This window comes from Rhinopithecus roxellana, chromosome 4, assembly GCF_007565055.1.
Source record: "Rhinopithecus roxellana isolate Shanxi Qingling chromosome 4, ASM756505v1, whole genome shotgun sequence".
Taxonomy (NCBI): Eukaryota; Metazoa; Chordata; class Mammalia; order Primates; family Cercopithecidae; genus Rhinopithecus; species Rhinopithecus roxellana.
Genome location: NC_044552.1, coordinates 32246727 through 32265123, shown reverse-complemented (window position 1 = coordinate 32265123; position 18397 = coordinate 32246727). Strand labels below are relative to the sequence as shown.

Genomic DNA, 18397 nt, shown 5'->3' with positions numbered 1-18397 from the left:
TTTACCTTTTTATCCTTTTCAGACAGCACTTTTAAACATCGTGTTAAGAGATTCATTTGCAGCTCCCGAAAAAGATATTTTCCTAGCCTTATTAAACTGGTGTAAGCATAATTCAAAGGAGAATCATGCTGAAATCATGCAGGCTGTACGTTTACCTCTCATGAGCCTCACAGAGCTTCTGAATGTTGTGAGGCCTTCGGGACTGTTGTCTCCTGATGCCATCCTGGATGCCATTAAAGTGCGATCTGAGAGCCGGGATATGGACCTCAATTATAGAGGCATGCTCAGTAAGTACCTGTCTACCCTAAACTCACCAAAAAGCTTGGTGTGCCTCTGATGCCGTTAAAACTGCAAAACTACTACAGAACTGTATAATGCGGGTATACATGAAACATGTACATTTATGAACAGCTGGCTTTGCTTCCTATGGAATGTCTTTCTCTGTCATTTTCCTGTTAATTCCTCCTGAGATTGATTAGCCTTTGTAGACCCCAAAATAGATGTTTCTTGCCATTCCTGGACAGATTTCTCACCTGCTCCCCAGAAAGTCAGAAATGGACACTTTCCTAAAAAGCTGCTTCTCGTGTTGAGAACTTTTCTTCCTTCCTCCATCAAACAAATACTGAGTAAATGCTATATACTTATTATTTTGGGTATCAAGAACATGGAGATTCTTTTTTTTTTTTGAGATGGAGTTTCACTCTTGTTGCCCAGGCTGGAGTGGAAGGTGCAACCTTGGCTTACTGCAACCTCCGCCTCCCAGGTTCAAGCGATTCTGCTGCCTCAGCCTCCTGAGTAGCTGGGATTATAGGCACCCACCACCACACTTGGCTAATTTTTATTTTTAGTAGAGACAGGGTTTCACCATGTTGACCAGGCTGGTCTCAAACTCCTGACCACAGGTGATTCACCTGCCTCGGCCTCAGAAAGTGTTGGGATTACAGACGTGAGCCACCACACCCGGCTGAACATGGAGATTCTAAATAACAATAATAATAGCTAACACTTATGTAACATACATACATAGTGTAGCTAACACTTACGATACTTATCACCATTAATGAATTTATAGCAATTAACACTTACAGAGTGTATGGTATGTATCAAGAACAGGTCCTACGTGACCATTTAATTCTCACAACTCTTTGAGGTATATACTGTTATTGACTCCCATTTTACAAAATGAAGAAACTGAAACAGAGAAGTTAAGTAACTTGCCCAAGGTCACACAGAAAGATGGCAGAGCTGAGAGTCAAACCTATGTAGTTTGGCCCCAGAAGTTGTGTAATTAACCATTAAACTATGCTGCATAATTGTTAAACATAGTCTCTGCCTTTGATCCTTTTAATTTCATTGTGGAAATAAGACATAAACTCCCATGAAAAGTTAAATACAACAATATTCAAGGGAGTACATGTTATAGAACTTCAAAAGAAAGAAGTGGCTTGGAATGATTGAGGGATATTTCATGGAGGTTATGAAGCTTGAGTTGAGCCTTGACATTTGATTTGAATAATATAAGAGTTGGGTAAATTTCAGATGGGTAGAATCATGAGGTTAATAGACAGATGTTAGAGCATTTGAAGAGACCATAAATAGAAGAGCTTGATTAGAGTAGAAGGCTTTTATTGATTAGTAGCAAAGAAACTATGTGAAGGTCAGCTTAGGCCAGTTTATGGAAGTCTTTGAAAATAGATTGGAATCTCCCTTATATAGAGTGCAGAGCCAATCTGAGAGAGGGAGAGTGGCATGCATACAGTGTTGATTTTGAAAGACTGATCCATAGTGCTGTATTTGAGTATTTAGAATAAGGGAAAACTGATTCAGGGAGACCAGTGAGGAGAGTATTTAATCTATGCACAATTGATACTACCTTAAACCAGATTGGTGGCAGGGAAAATGGAAAATAATGAATGATTAGAACAGATACTATGGAAAAAAATAGATCTTGGTGATTCAAATAATTTAAATTTGGGGATTAAGTTTAGGAAAAAGTTACCGTTTGTTATCAAATCTAAGAAGCCAGAAATTCTGAGGCACCATTATTTTATGTTCCACTAAGAAAAGAAACAATACTGCCAATTAACTGTGACACACTATGATGTCTGCATCACAATTTCTGAAATTAAAAAATTAGAACACCAGGTGTGTCCATAATGAAATACAGTACAGTACTTCTTTGAAGAAGACGGTGAGCTTGTTTTTAGATTGAGTTTGAGGGTTTTGGGGACATGCAGGTTGTAAGTTCTGTCCCAAGCTAGTCATTTCCCTGAGTGATGTCTTCTTGACTGTGCCTTTAAACACTCTCTTGAAATACTGATTGATCTTAAATAGATATTCTTAACAGAATTCTCTCCTGACTTCTGAGGTCTAGATTTCTTTTCACTGGGCATAGAAGAAGAAATGTAGGTTTTGGCCCAGACAAATTTGACCTCAAATCCTGAATTAGTTACTTACTAGTTGTGCGATCTGGTATTAAATTATTAAGGAATCTTACCTTTTATGTCTCCTAGCATTGTTATGAGACTTAATTGAAATAATGTGTGCAAATAATGTGTGTAAGATCAATATAGGAAAGCATTGTTACCATATATCATTTTGATGTTTTTTTTCCTCTGTACATCTGTGTGAGAATTACCACCTTGATCACATTGTTTTAGACATTTTTGTTTACTTGTCTTTGTTCCTTGAAGGCAGAGATGATCTTTGTAGGCCTTATTGATCTCTATATCCTCAACATTTAACACACTAAATAGCATATGATGGATACTTGGTGAATGCTTAGTGAATGAATGCAGGGAGAAATGTCTAATAGGAAGTGGGAACACATTACTGTTTAGGAACCAGTCAAAGCTGGTGATAAAAGAGTTGAAACCTGAGCTGCTAGAGTATAGAGAAAGAAGTAAAAATCAAAGTCTGAAACTTGGAGAAAACCTATAGCCAGGGGACTTAAGGTAGAGAAGGAAGGAGGAAGACATTTGGGATAGAAGAGAGTTACACAGGACAGCCAGAGGAGAGAGCTTTCATACGGATTCAGTGGTCGGTGGTAGCTCATGATGGGGAGGTCAAGAAAATTGAGAGATAACTTTTGGATATAAATTGTGATTAGTTGGTAAGTAAACTGGACAGATGATTGGCTGCCAGGGAATTAGGCCATGGATGTTTGAAAAGATAACAGAGATAACATACTGCCTCTCTGATTTGTGAATTGGATTGAAAGGTAGTAAAAACATAGTATGGTAGCTAGAGAGATCAGGTTAGGAGAGGTCCAGGAAGAAATCAGAGGTGCTAGAGAATGGTACTAGTTCAGTGTCAGCCTTGGATAAAGTGGGAGGACAGCAAGTGAAGAGGTAATAAGATGAGTAATTAGTGTTAGGCTTTTCAAATTCTCATGTTGGATCCTGTCTTATATAAGCTCCTTTCCCTCTCTTGCCGTATATTTGATTTGAAGTGCTGAAAAGGCCCTAGAACTGGATTCATTATAGGGATAATCTTGGGACGTGTTTGCAGGAGTGAGGATTTCTTTTGGACATTTCACATGGTTACTGGTAGCCTGGAATTGATCAACTGGTCAATATAAGGGTAGTACCTGGGTTACAAGAAACTCATGAGATTAGTTGCGAAATGGAGAACTTAGCCAGTTGAGTCACTCAGTTCTGAAATGATAAATATGCAGATTGTTGTTCATCAGTGTTAAATTCTTCGCTTTGGAGTGAGTGATGGGGAGCTTAAGGAAGAGATTATGTAAATGTTTGGGAATCCTTTAACTTCTAAACTTGAGTAATGATTAAGTAACAGTCTGTTTTTCCTGACTTTTAAAGCCAGGAATAATAAGAATAATAAAATCAGTAATATAAATACAAGTAATATAAAAACAGGGAAGCCTTACACTTCCCTGTTTTTTTGATTCAATCATCTATATTAATCTATCAGTCTTACGTTTTATACATAACATCTAGTCATATCTTTAAAGGTCTCTACTTTAGTACATCATGTTAATAGCAGAAAGCCAAGTAAGATGACTAAACCTTACACTAGCATTTTAATATCCTCTGTACAAGGGAAGCTAGAAAGTCAATCACTTTACACACATGTAAGAGTAGTGTTCCAAAATAACTAAGAAGATGCTACATTTTTAAGCAAGGAGGAAAAACTTTGATTTTGGTCTTTGTGTTCCAGCAAATTATGCTTTCAATTAACAGCAACAAAGATACCATAAAAAATGCTCTGCTTTGAAAATTTCTGAACTTCATTACAGATTAAAACAGTATTTTGGAGTCTTTTGGGAGGCCAGTGGCTAGCAGCTACATTAATTGGTGTAGATGAGCCTCCTTATTGATAACCAGGTCCAGGTTGGGGATAGCCCAGACCAAAGGGAGGACATATAAGGATTAGGCCCACTTGGAGGAAGGGTCATGCTACTTACAGGAAGTGAAGTAAAACCTGGTCTTGGTTGATAGGCCCAGGCCCCAGGTTGGCTTGGAGCCATTCCAGGTTGAGAGGCAGGGGCCACAGTGTAATTAGTAGGCTGAGAAGTTTGGGAAGTTTGTGCAGGATAATTGCTTGCCTGGTACCGTGTGGTGGCTGAGCAGGCAGTTGTTGAGGCTGACGAGAAAGGCAGGAGCTTGTGCCTAGGTAGTTGGTTGTTGGCCATATCCTTGGAACTGCTGAGGTTGTTTAGGGTCCATTCTGCTGACTCTGGCTTGTTGAATACTGAATCCCATACTGTTGAGGCTGCTGAGGTGGAGCTTGTAGCCGCTGCGACCATAGCCAGCCTGTTGCTGGTACTGTTGGTACAGCTGACTTTCAATCTGACCTGCTTGTATTTTAGCTTCTGTATATATGGTGGTTGCTGTGGCTGAACTCCTGATGGGTGAACTGCTGCTGAGGAGGCGGTGGCAATGCTGTCAGGTGTTCCTGAACAGTCTTTTACGGGAGCACTGGGTTGCCCTGAAACCTGACCATCTGTTAAGCCAGACACCGACGTAACATTATTTTTTATTTCATCTTGGGTTTTTTAAAGGGTCAAAAACGGACATACTTGCTGCCATAACCTGAATATACTGTTTTCCAGAAGAATCCAAAGAAGCAGGCTTTTCTTCCCTATCATTTTCAGGAATACTGGTGGAAGGTCCTGATTCTCCAGGTGGTTCCGAGCTATCCAATAAATGATTCACTTTATTTCAAAAGTTCTGTCAGTTCTCGACAGAGATATTTCACCTGACTTGATTCAAGGGGGTCTTGGTTGACCATTAACAAATAATGTCAGTTTCAGTGTCCTACTACACTGAATTGCAAAGGAAAGGTCAGAACTATCAAAAATTGTTATAAGATCATCATCTTTATCATTGTGCTTTATTGTTACTTCGACATTGCTCAGAAGCTTTCCCCTGAAAACTCGCTGCATCATTAGCACTAATTCATCGTAAGTAATATTAATATCTTCATTATGGATAGGAATTTGTGGAATATCCTCCCCAAATTGAGCCTTCATGATTAGCTTCCCACTTAGGTTCAACTGTCCATTCATGGTGGACTCCAGGATGTTCTATATATACAACCCTAGAGAAAGAGGGCTTGTGGAGGCCACCGCCGCTGCCTCTCCACAGGTCTCCACTGACTGGGCCGACGCCAGGCCGCCAGACTGGGGTGTTGAGGGGAGTCTGTGATCACTGACTCCTCGGTTGCCCTCCATGGCCACTGCACCTCACTTGTAGGTTCATATGGGCCTGCCCAATCACCAAAAATAAGTTATTTTCTAAGTAAATGTTATTTTATTTATGTATTTTTTTTGAGATGGAGTCTCACTCTGTCACCCAGGCTGGAGTGCAATGGCACGATCTTGGCTCATGGCAACCTCCACCTCCTGTGTTCAAGTGATTCTCCTGCCTCAGCCTCCCAAGTAGCTGGAATTACAGGTTCCACCACCACGCCTGGCAAATTTTTGTATTTTTAGTAGAGATGGGGTTTCACCAGGTTGGCCAGGCTGGTGTTGAACTCCTGACCTCAGGTGATCCACCTGCCTCGGCCTCCCAAAGTGCTGGGATTACAGGCGTGAGCCACCGCGCCCAGCCAGTAAATGTTACCTTAACATTCATGTCATTGTTTTCTTTTGTCAAATTTCTTCACTGTTGGGGAAAAAAAGGATTATTTCAGAAGTGTTCCTGGGCTGATGACTTGAAAAGATAGGTCTGTTTATTTTGAAGTTATTGACAGAATTTGGGTTTGCTGTTGTTGTTCTTCCCTGGATATAGATTCTGTGTCTTTGGGGACTTTTCATGAAGTGTAGAGAGGTTTTATCTTGGGACTGGGATATAGAGGTTAATGCTTTTTCTTTGAATTTATTATCATTGGTTACTGTAAAGTTTAATTCTTAGAGCTGCATGTCCTAAGGCTTTTACCAAATTATAGGGATTTTTTTCCCCCTTTAAGAAAAAAAGAAGATCCAAACAGTCTTTTAAACTTATCTGTGATGGTCTTTCTGGACAGTAGTTTAGACTAGCTTTATGCATATATAATGATGAACATTTTTCTATACAGCTGGGGAAAGAGAATTAACTTTTTAATGAAATTTTTGTTTTAGGATATTTGAACTACCTGTACCTCTGCCAAGCATTTAGCTTTGTCTTAGCTGTGGAGATATTTCTATCTATTCTAAAAGTTGGTGCTTTTTTTTTTTTTTTTTTTTTAATTAAGGCTGAGTTATGTTTCATTTTGTATATCTCAGGTTTTAGATTTGGGGAAAGAGAGTTATTTCTTGTTTTTGCATGTTTATAGTAGGGAGCATATCACAAATTCTATCCTCAAGATATCTTTATTGAATAAAAAGTCAATCTGTTTGTAGGACTGCTAAGTTACATTATTGGTTAATACATAAATGTGCTTGTGTGTGTGTGTGTGTGTGTGTGTGTGTGTGTGTGTTTGTGTAGTCTGTCCTGTTTACCCTGTACCTATCCCTGTAGTTTCCTCAGACTGAGGGAGCTTGCAACTGTGATATGATGTTTCTTGGTTTGTTTGCTTAGATTGTTATACTAGGTTGAGCTTTTTGAGTAATGTAATTATGTTGCTTTGCCTTTGTTTTTCAAGCACCTACCTAGCACAGTGCCTGAATCTGGACTTTTGTTTTTTTAAGTGATAAATGAGTGGCTGAATGAATCCATCCCTGGCTTCTAAACTAGAATTTAAATTTGTCTCATCTGTCACATAAAGACAGTAATAGTAACAGTGAACCTTTAATACTTTCAAGGCTCTTGGAGCTGGGCGCAGTGGCTCACACTTGTCATGCCAGCATTTTGGGAGGCTAAGGCAGGAGGACCACTTGAGGCAAGGGGTTCAAGATCAGTCTGGGCAATATAGTGAGATGCAGTCTCTAAAAAATGTTTTTTTTTAATTAGCTGGGTGTGATGGTGCGTGCCTGTAGTCCCAGCTGCTTGGGAAGCTGAGACAGGAGAATGGCTTGAGCCCAGTAGTTTGAGGCTGCAATGAGCTATAATTGTGCCACCACACTCCAGCCTATGTGACAGAGCAAGACCCTGTCTCCAAAAAAATGCAAATAAAATAAATAAAACTCTTTGACTTTGTATCTTCAAAGATAGAAGATGCTATTTGTGTCTTCCCAACTATAGTTTATTGTGATAGAGAAAATCTCATCTGTAAATAGGGGGTATATAAGTCATCCCTAATGAGTATTCCTCCATGGGAGTGTGTAGTATTGGTATATGTGCTCTTGTCTCCTGAGTGGTGAGCTCTGGAGAGCTGAGTCTAGTACAGTGAGCAGCACGTAGGAAGCACTATAGAATTTTTTTTTTAATTTAATAGTATGAAGGTCCCTTTCAGCTCTGTGATCTATGTAACTTGCCTAAATTACCAAGTGAATTCAATGCCAGAACTGGAACCAAAGTGCTGGTCTTGTGACTCACCAGGCAAATACTCCTTCATAGATTCTTCTGCCTGGGTTCTTTTTTATTTCCGTTTTGTGGTATGTTTGAGTACCAGTACTGTTAGATGTGGAAAGGAGGCCTGCAGAGAGTGGGAAAGCGGGGGCGGGGTGGGCGGGGGGGTTAAGGTAACACAGGAATTGTAAAGTAAGTCACTTGTAATGCTGCAGTTCTTGGGGATTATTCACAGGAAGGGAGTATCCATACATTTTCTAGGGAAGTTGGGATGGGGAGTAGAAAATGATTTAGGTGATAGAATTGGGTAAGTAGATTGCTTTGGGCAGAGAACTAAGTCTGGATCCAAATAATCCACTGGGGCAAATGACCATGTCAACCTACATGTAATAGGGAATTCGATAAAAGATAATTAAGAACATAAAGCAGTGAAAGAAAAGCACGAGGTAATTAAACCAGCAAGCACTCCTTGCAGATTTTGGCACTGTGTAGCTAGGGGTACATTCTGCTTCATTTCTCCTTAACTTTTCTTTCTAATAATTAGCAATTTCTACCTAGCTGTAGAACTTCAAAGCTTAATATTTTTCTTAATGCTTGTAAAATGCATTAAAAATTATGTGTAAAAAATTATGATTATCTACTATCTTATTTAATCTCTATCACCTTGTTTTTTCAAGACAGAGTTTTGTTCTGTCATCCAGGCTGGAGTGCAGTGGCATGATCTTGGCTCACTGCAACCTCCACCTCCCAGGTTCAAGTGATTCTCCTGTCTCGGCTACCCAGGTAGCTGGGGTTATAGGCATGTACCACCATCACGCTCAGCTAATTTTTTGTATTTTTAGTAGAGATGGGGTTTTGCCGTGTTGGCCAGGATGGTCTCAAACTCCTGTACTCAAGTAATCCAACTGTCTCGGCCTCCCAAAGTGCTGGGATTACAGATGTGAGCCACTGCGCCCAGCCGGCACTTTGTATTTTTTTAAGAGCTTTTTTTTCTGTACTGATAGACAGATATAGCCACTAAGAATATTTATGGTTTGATTTATTTTATTATGATTTAAATTTTCTCATGATCATTCTTCCTATTATATTCATCACTTAATTATGGATTTTGCAGAAAAATTCTTGGAGTTATATTTTTATCCAATGAGATACTCATATTATAGTTACCATGAGAGAATTTCCATTTGTATAGATGTTCTCTGTTTTGAAGTAAAAAATACTCTCAGGGAATGAATCTGTCTGTATCAAGAATGGTTAGGAAGGTTTTCAGGTACCCTTGAAATAAACTTCAAAAGAAGACTTAGACTTGTGGTAGAAATTTCATTTCCATTTTAGACGTTAGTCACAATCACTTGAAACTTTTGTGCCTAGTATGTTACCCCTAGCTTGATAAGTTTTAATGCTGAAGAAACTTACGTTTAGAGAAAATCCAAAGGTGGCATTAGGTGGCATTAGTTTCTAAATCTGAGAGGTTGATGTTCCCGTCTTGGGCCTCGTTTTTTTATTTTTTATTTTTGAGATGAAGTCTTGGCTCTGTCGCCCAGGCTGTAGTGCAGTGACACGATCTCAGCTCATTGCAACCTCAGCCTCCCAAGTAACTGGGATTCCAGGCTCACGTCACCACACCTGGCTAATTTTGTATTTTTAGTAGAGATGGGGTTTCACCATGTTGGTCAGGTTGGTCTTGAACTCCTGACCTCAGGCGATCCACCTGCCTGGGCCTCCCAGAGTGCTGGGATTACAGGTGTGAGCCCCCGTGCCTAGCCTTTGGCTTAGTTTTGACTTGTGGTGTCAGGACTGCAGGAGATGGTTCCAGGGATCAGCAGCAACAGACTTTGCACCTCCACTTTTTATACCTAGCAAGAAGGGAAAACATGTTTATTTTTACCAAGTAGTTATGCATCATTGATATCTGAAAAGCATGGATTTCAAGCTTTTGTTTCTTTGCTTGCTTACTTATAAAGTACTTCCTCTCTAGATTGGAGGTGTCAGGAGGGCAGGGCCTATCTCTGTCGAGTTCGCTAATTATTCCCAAAACCTTCCATGGTGCCTGGTACAGAATGAGTCCTCAGAAAAATGCTTTCTGACTGGAACTGAATGAGTGCTTTATATGTTACTTTAGCATATATTATCTGTAGTGTAATTTTTATCTGTACTGCAATTGTTACAGTAACCCTATGAGGTTGATTGGACAAAGTATTCTTTTTAGATGAGAAAGCAGATTCAGAGAGACTGACAGGCCTTACTCAAGGGGAGTGAATGATAGAACCTGAATCTTAAGCTTAGGTTTTTTCACTTTAAGTCTAACTTTTTTTTTTTTTCCCCTATATCAGACTATTTGTTTCTTTCCTCTGGGTCTAAGGCAATCTTAGAGGGAAGTGGGGGTTAGAAAGAGGGAGAAGGTATGGCCATTCATCAGAAACCCTTCAAGAGGGAAGTAGCAGAATATTCTGTTAAAACACAGGGCCCCTGCAGGCTGACTGCTTGGGTTCTGATCTCAGCTCTGCTACTTGCTGGCTCTGTGACCTGGGCCAAGTAAGCCTGTCTAACTTTTCTCTGCCTCCACTTCTCATCTGTGAAATGGATGTAATAATAGTACAGTACTCAAAGGATTATTACGAGGAGTACATCAAAGGAATTAATATTTGCAAGGTGCTTAGGACAGTGTCTAGCACATTGTGTATTATAGAAGAGTTGTTAAATAGGAAGAATATGGATGATTATCACATGCTAATAGAATTTAGAAAGTTATAAATCGATAGTACTTAAACTTCTGATGGTAAGAAGTTAAGCATAACTAGGATGTTTTGTTTATTTTTGCTGGGTTGCTATAGTCTTTTGCTTCCATTTTAAACTTCCATTTTTCAGCTGCAATTTATTGTTCTTTTCTGGTGCCACTCTCTTTACTCATCTTCATTTGAAATTAAAATTTTTTTTCCAGAAATCTTCAATGATGAATTACTTTTTAACAAGAACCTGATTATAGCTCACACTTTCCCCTATTCAAATCACACAGCCAAAATGTGTGTGTACTGTGAGAATTTGGTATTTTTTTACAGTCTGTAAACTTACATAGTTCTCTTATTGTGTGCTTTTGAATATGTTTTCTTAATAGTAATGGCTATATATTTTGAAAAGCATATATATATGAGTAGAGCTCATAATATGCTTTACAAACATCATCTCATTTAATTCTTAAACAGAAACACCTGGGGGATAGATATGTGGGGCGGGGGAGGGGGAGGTTCCCCCCTCCCCCATTGAGAAATGGAATTTGAGAGAGGGAAACTTCTTTAAAGTGATGTACCTGGCTGAAGGTGAAGCCACTGTTTAATCTCTGACTTTTCAAGCTCTTAACATCTTTCTGCAGCCTGTTGTCTTTCCATGGAGAGTGTCAGTTTTAGAATGTTAGTACCTGGAAGATAAGTTCCAGATCTGTGAAGCATAATTAAGTAGAGGACTTCAGAGTCCCAGGCACAGTTGATACTTAATAAATCTAATGTTGGTGAGGGGAGGGGATTTAATAGTAACCATAATACTGATTTTGATGACAGACTATCAATTTTCATTTTTAAAAATTCTCAAGTACAGAAAAAGATATCTTCTTTTAAACAATCTTGTTTTATAAGCTAGATTAATTGATTCAGCATATTCATGTATGACTAACAGCTATGCTATATTGGAACCTTTCTTTTTCTGTTGTTTTATCAGATTTCTGACCTGTTTGCTTTGCTTTTATACACTGTCCTCAGTCCAGATGGCAGGTACAGGTCATTTTCCATGCTATTTTTGCTTAGTAGATATTTAAGTTACTAATAGAATGAACTCAGCAGAGCCGATTTGTTTGTCCTTGTACATGCCTTTTCTAGTTTATTAACTTTTGAAAAGTAACATTAGTCTCAAGCACTTTGTGATTATGATACTAACATTAAATTTAAACTCTGAACAGTGTTTTTTTGCTTGTTTGTTTGTTTGTTTTTAATAGGGACAGGGTTTTCCCATGTTGCCCAGGCTGGTCTCAAACTCCTGGGCTCAAGTGACCCGCCTCGGCCTCCTGAAGTGCTGGAATTACAGGCATGAGCCACTGCACCTGGCCTCTGAATGGTGTCTTAATCCTTATAGATGTTCTGTATTTTCTATCCCATAAACTTGCCTATGCTCTTCTTAAATGCAGATACTAGAATAAAGTGGAATGCTAGAATTGTTTTTTTTTTTTTTTTCAAAAAATATAGAATAACTTAACCATTAACCTAGCTTTTTGCATTTTTAACTGTAGTACCAGAAGAAAACATTGCAACTATGAAGTATGGAGCCCAAGTTGTAAAGGGGGAGCTGAAATCAGCCTTATTAGATGGTGATACTCAAAATTATGATTTGGATCATGGATTTTCAAGGCACCCAATTGATGATGACTGCCGTTCCGGCATCGAGATTAAGCTAGGTCAGCCGTCCATTATCAATCACATACGGATACTCCTGTGGGACCGAGATAGCCGGTAAGTGATTAGCATGACTTAGAAACTGACATTATATTTGAGATGACTTAACTTTGTGGTCATCTACTTTTGTTTTATAGATATGATGGTTTATCTCTTTGTGATCATTCTGCTATCTCTTGAAGGTTGGTTTTGGGGAAAGAGTTAAAGGGTACATTTCTTTAAAAGAAATACACTTTTTTGTTTTTTTCTTCTTATAAAAATAATGTGTGTTTATTGTAGAAACCGTAGAAAATATAGAAAAGCACATAGAAGAAAATAAAAATTGCTAGTAATCTCATTACCGATTATTAATCTTCATATGTACCTAGCTAGTGTTTTTTCAATTATGCATGGACACGTACACACACAAAACAGAAACCTGCACAAACATAGTTTTATGGATTAGATATACAAAAAGCTAATTTTGCTTTTAATACATTGTGAACATTCTGCCCTTTAAAAAATATTCCTCTAAAATGTATTTTTAATAGTTGTTTTGTATTCTATCATGAGTTAACATTATTTACTTGATTCATTAGTTTTGGATATTATAACCTTTTAAATGCATTTTACCCTATGGCAAAGAGAAATACTGTCTTTTAGTGTGTAGATAAGTATTATCCTCAAAACAAAAGAAATTTGTGAGAAAATTTAATGAACTCCAGTTTGGGAACCCATTCAGTTTCTTGGGGGCTTCAGAATTCTGCGTTTCTTCCAGCCACTGTGATGCTTTCACCCACTGTGACTTCTAGGTTCAACCATAATGGCAGAAGTACCAGAGCAATATGGTGACAAGAACTGAACTATTTCCTTCATTGCTGTTTATCATAAACCTAAACCCTGCATACCCAGTAACTATGCCCCACTGATGCCTCTTTAGATCTGGGCATGAAGGGCTTAAATAGTAATGATGATGATGTCCTGCAAACCTTACAAGGTGGTGTGTTTCTTCTGTTAGCACCACTGCCACCACCCTGGCTTTTTAGGCCATTTGAGCCCAGTGTGAAGGGAAGCTTTATGAAGTAAGAGTCAGCATTTCCCGTGTGCATGGGTGTGTGAGATCCCCAGGTTATCTTTTCCTGTTTGCTTTTTATTAAGAATATATTTTCTGATACGTAGCTTATTGGATATAATTTGATGTTTTTAATTGGCAAAGTGGAACCAATCCACATATCTCATTTCCAAGAGTCTCTGATTAATAACAACAGTATAATAAGAATACGTATTTGCAGTACTTTCATTACTTTTATGTGGTAGACACTGTTCTAAAAGCTTTACGTATTTCACTCATTGAACTAATAGGGAAATTATTATAAAAATAATAAAAGTTTGGTATGTTTGAAGCAAAGTGGTTGTCATTGTTTCTGTGATGTTAAATATTTATAGGCCACTTTGTGTTAGTATGTGCGTTACATTCACGAGGGATTTAACTTTACCACATAACAGTTCTTTTCTTACAGAAATTGTTACCATTCTAAGCAAAAGTGAAAATTCAGAATCTTAAGCCAAAAAGATTCTGACGTGTTGTAAAATTATAGCCTGTGTTACTGATAACCCAGAGAGGTTCAATAAAAGGTTATGACCAGTTTGAGACTGAGTGATAAAATGAATGGGAGTGAGGGGACAGCAAAGAGAATGAGGGGATGACACAAAATAAGCTGACCTTTTCTGGTCACAACTGTGGGTTGCAGGATGACATTTATGGTCACCTAAATCTTCCAAGATTGTTCCTGTTGATATTACAGTACAAGTAATAACTGCATCTCAGATTTAAATTTGGCTTATGACAGGGGAATATAGATTTGTTTAGGATGGGACCTGCATGTAATGGTTTGGAGTAGCTGACTAGGGGAGGATGATAGGCTGTTTTCATTACTGCCAGATTATCAGCTGGCAAGTTTTAAGTTGTACCCAAAAGAAACGTGCATTATCCCTTGACTGGTGTCATTTATTTTTTTGTGGGTAGCTTGTATGTATGGGAGGGTAGGAGACTGGTAGGCAGCAGGAGATAGGCTGCCCTCTGTGGGGGAACCATTCCAAGTTGACTTTCTTCCTTAGAGGGGTGGCCGAACACCCTGGCCAGGGAAGGTAGAGGGAAAAAGCGTACTTCCTGCTTCTCTATTTTCTGTTCTTCTCTCTCTCGTAGCATCATGTATCTTCTAATATGGTATAGGTGAGGCATCCTGACCATGTTTGAAAAGGAGTAAATATCTCACATGCCTGATGTGTCAAGTACTGTGTAGGACCCTAGGGATATGAGTATAAATACAGGATGGCCTTTGTTCTTAAGCAGCTTATGATTTGAGAAAGCAGACAGACAACCTGAGAGATAATTTCAGTGCATTGTAGGTGAATGCTATCATAACATTGTTTTGTTATTAGAATTTCATTATGTAGAAAATGTAATTACTGAATTCTGTATTTTTGTATCTTTTAACACTTTATTAAAGTACAGCTTTGTATTGTTATTTTAATATGGTCATTTTTTCTGCTTTTTCCTTTTGATTCACAGGTCTTATTCATACTTCATTGAAGTGTCAATGGATGAACTGGACTGGGTTAGAGTGATAGACCATTCCCAGTATCTGTGTCGTTCTTGGCAGAAATTATATTTTCCAGCCCGTGTCTGCAGGTTAGTTCTCAGTGGTTAACAAATGATTTTTATTTTTGTTTAAGGAGATTGGACTTTGAGAAGCAGAAATGCATTTTTTCATCTTGAAAAAAGAGTTCTTCAGGATGTCAACTACTAAACATATCCCAAGTAAAAAACTTAGGAAAAGTATGGAAAAATTATGCATCCTAATATTTACAGTGTGTTGTGGAACTATTTGTACAACATGTCTTGTATAATATATATGTAGTACACACATGAATGAATGAGAAGGGACAGGGAACATTTGAGAAGTGGAATGTTTTTTAAGCTCTGTGCTCTACAGTGAATGGTCATATTCATTGTGATACATTGAAAGCAGAATTATTGTTAGGGGTGCATTCTTCTTAGGAAAGCCATGAGAGATATTTCTGGAGTTTTCCTTGGCAATGGCCAGGGCTGGAGGAGATTTTTGAATGCCAGTGTGCATGTTCTGGTCATCTGTTTTTTCTGTAGGTTAGTGGTTAACAAATGGGGTTTGACAGAATGGGTGTTTCAAGTGGGGTTGCATTTGGGGCAAATGAGGCTTAGCTAGTGAGGCTCGAGGCTCAGAGCTTCTCTTCAGCCAGAGCACCTCAGCTTTAATTTTTGTTATGTATTGCAGCCCTCAATATTGTTGTCTTCTAAAAATATCAAAAAGCTACAGTTTCAATATTTCATATTCTCCCTTTAGGTATAATCCATCATTTAAAATTTCTGAAATCTTGTAAAGCCTATACAAATTAGTGAATTTGTTTGGGTGGTTAAAGGGCCCCGAAATTCTGTTGTTTTTTTCTGTTGTAGTTTTCTCCCTGGAAATTGCCCTTAGATATTCTTTACCTTAAAGTCAAAAGATTAAAGGTAGAACGTGATTAGTTTGTTTGCTCAGGAGGAAAAGGGAAGGGATATGGTGAGTGTACACCATGGAGAATGTGGGGCTGGCCCCTTACCCATGACCCATCTGATCTCCCACTGTGGCTGATTGGGAGCAGAGGGGGAGGCACCAAAGCACTTAGTCTCTTGGTCAGAAGTTACTTTTATACTTGTGAAACTTATGGTCTAACAGCAAAAGGCTGAATTTTTACCTCCACTATAGGAACTTCACAAAACCGTTCAGCCTCTGGTACAGTAAAGAACGTTGCCTACATTTTTTTTTTTTATTGGTATGACCAGACACAATGTTATTACTCAGGGATCCTCTTGTGTGAAAATGAAGAAAATCAATTTCATTTCCCCAAGGACAGACTTAAGTGTCTCAGGTCTGGCAGTTGCTCTTTTATCAGAGGAGTTTTGAATGGATTAAAATAAGAGGGACAAGAAATTGAGTGAAGATTCCATATCTCAGAGCTGCCTGGGGATACTTCCAGAGTGATAGAGGGACCCCCACGTGGAGGAGGAGATTGAGTCTGCATTGACTCTGGTTATTACTGTTGTATCTGATTAAAACATAGGCAGCATAACAAAGCATCTGATATGGACTGAAGGACTGTGTGTTTGCATTTAATTTGCAACAACAGGAACATGACTCTCAGAACAAATAATCATGTATATAATAATACCAGCCATGACAGCCTGTGTGCTTTACCCACCTGAAAGCTCCTGTTGTATGTATGGAAACATGTGCCTTTGATCATGATCTCTGGCTTTTAGAAAATATACTTTACCTTTGTATATTAGTGAGCATGATTATACTCTCCTTCTTTTGTCTTTCCTGTCTGGCCTTGACTTTTTTGGTAGAGCTGTTATGTGTTTAGAGACTGGCTGTATTCATGATGCTAGTTTTTGTCTTGGTATAGCCAGCTCCCAGTTCTGGTTGAAAAATACTGAGCAACAGTGATCTTAGTGATAATGATAACAAGAAGAGGAAAGAATCTTGATATCCACGTTAATAAGAATTTTTTAAAAAATTAAAACCACCTTATTATATTAATTACTACTTTCCTTAGTAAACTGCCTTTTTTAGGAGTTTGTAATTTTATAGTATTTAAAAATGGACCTAAGAGTATGTCTATAGATTAACTGAGGATGTCTTGGTCTTTCTTATCTTCACAATTATTTATTGTCTACCTAAACAATGTTCTAACTACACTTCTTCCAAGAACTTCACTGGGCAAATAAATTCTTTATTTCCTCAGCACGTAAGTGTTCAATTTGCATTATGTTTGTTAATTTGCACATTTGTATGGCAGCTTTGTTCTTTAGTGTCCTTTGTGTGTTTATCTTGCCTCTGATACTAAAATTACAAGCTCTTGGAGGCGGGGAGTATGGATTCTAATCTTTTATTATTCTTGCACAGTGCTCAGACTGTGACCTTGTATGCAGTAGGTACTCTATAAATGTTAGCATAGGTTTCATGGTGTCAAGGCAATGACTATGTAATGAAGAGAGATTGATCGAACATTAATATGTACATATATTCCTTGGGACTTTTTATCAATGTATTCATTAATACATATATGAGTGCTGGAAAATTCTCTGTAATGGTAAATGGTTCTGAATTCTTTGCAAAGGTTACTTTGTTTTTTCTTCAGGAAACTGAATTTGGAGGTTATTCCTGAAGAATGTAAGTGTCATGTATTGATGAAAGATTACATCTAATACATTCACAAAAATGATACCTGATGAATGGGAAATCTGAGATTACCCCATCCTCTCTTTGAGTTTAGGCTAAACCACATATGAATCAGAATTGTGTAGTAGAAAAATAATGGGCTGTGGAGTTAGGTAGAGCTCCTCTCAAATCTTTGTTTCACCTCATATTTGTGTTGTGATAAGATTGTGCCTCTCTGAGCCCTAATATCTGCATCCATAAAGAATAGGAATACCAGCACCTGTTCATGGGGTTTGATGTGAGAGTTAGATGATATAGCACATTTACATGTATGGAGCACAGTTCTGGCAGAAAGGAGGGGCTCAATAAATGGCAGTCATTTTTATTATTTTTCCTAATTTCAGAAACTCCTGACTGGTGATTGACCTTCAGAGAGAGTCATCCCTGCCATCGTCGTTGGTCATGGTAGCTCTCACTGTGAGGTGGCTCTCACTCTCACCTCTGGAGCCTAGTCTTTTTGGTACTTTTTAAATTGCCAATCCATACATACAGTCGAAAACATGGCTTAAACAGTTTTAGCTTAACAACTGGCCCATCTTTGTATATGTCTAGGAGTTTTCATATATTTTCGTTGGTAAAATATATATAACATAAGATTTGCCATTCATCTGTCTTGTCAAATGTAATTCAGTCAGCATTCATCTCAGCAAGATAGTCGATGTTATCTAGTGGCAGATAACATCAGTCTTCAAAGCCAGGGTGATCATTCCAACCATGATAATGAATGCAGGGCAATGGTCTGCTTTGCCTTTCTGGACTCGTTTTAGGAATGTTTGTGAGTTAAGTG

General features: G+C 38.3%; 1 protein-coding gene and 1 pseudogene across 1 annotated transcript in view; one reads left to right on the top strand and one right to left on the bottom strand.

Annotated features, from left to right (window-relative positions):
* BTBD9 (BTB domain containing 9) overlaps positions 1–18397 on the top strand; it is a 487969-nt gene that overhangs the window by 47190 nt on the left and 422382 nt on the right. The window contains exons 4-6 of the mRNA XM_010389718.2: positions 23–287; positions 12169–12388; positions 14883–15002. Coding sequence (XP_010388020.1) covers positions 23–287; positions 12169–12388; positions 14883–15002 — 605 coding nt within the window. The remainder of the gene's footprint in view (positions 1–22; positions 288–12168; positions 12389–14882; positions 15003–18397) is intronic.
* LOC115896822 lies at positions 4333–5530 on the bottom strand (annotated as a pseudogene).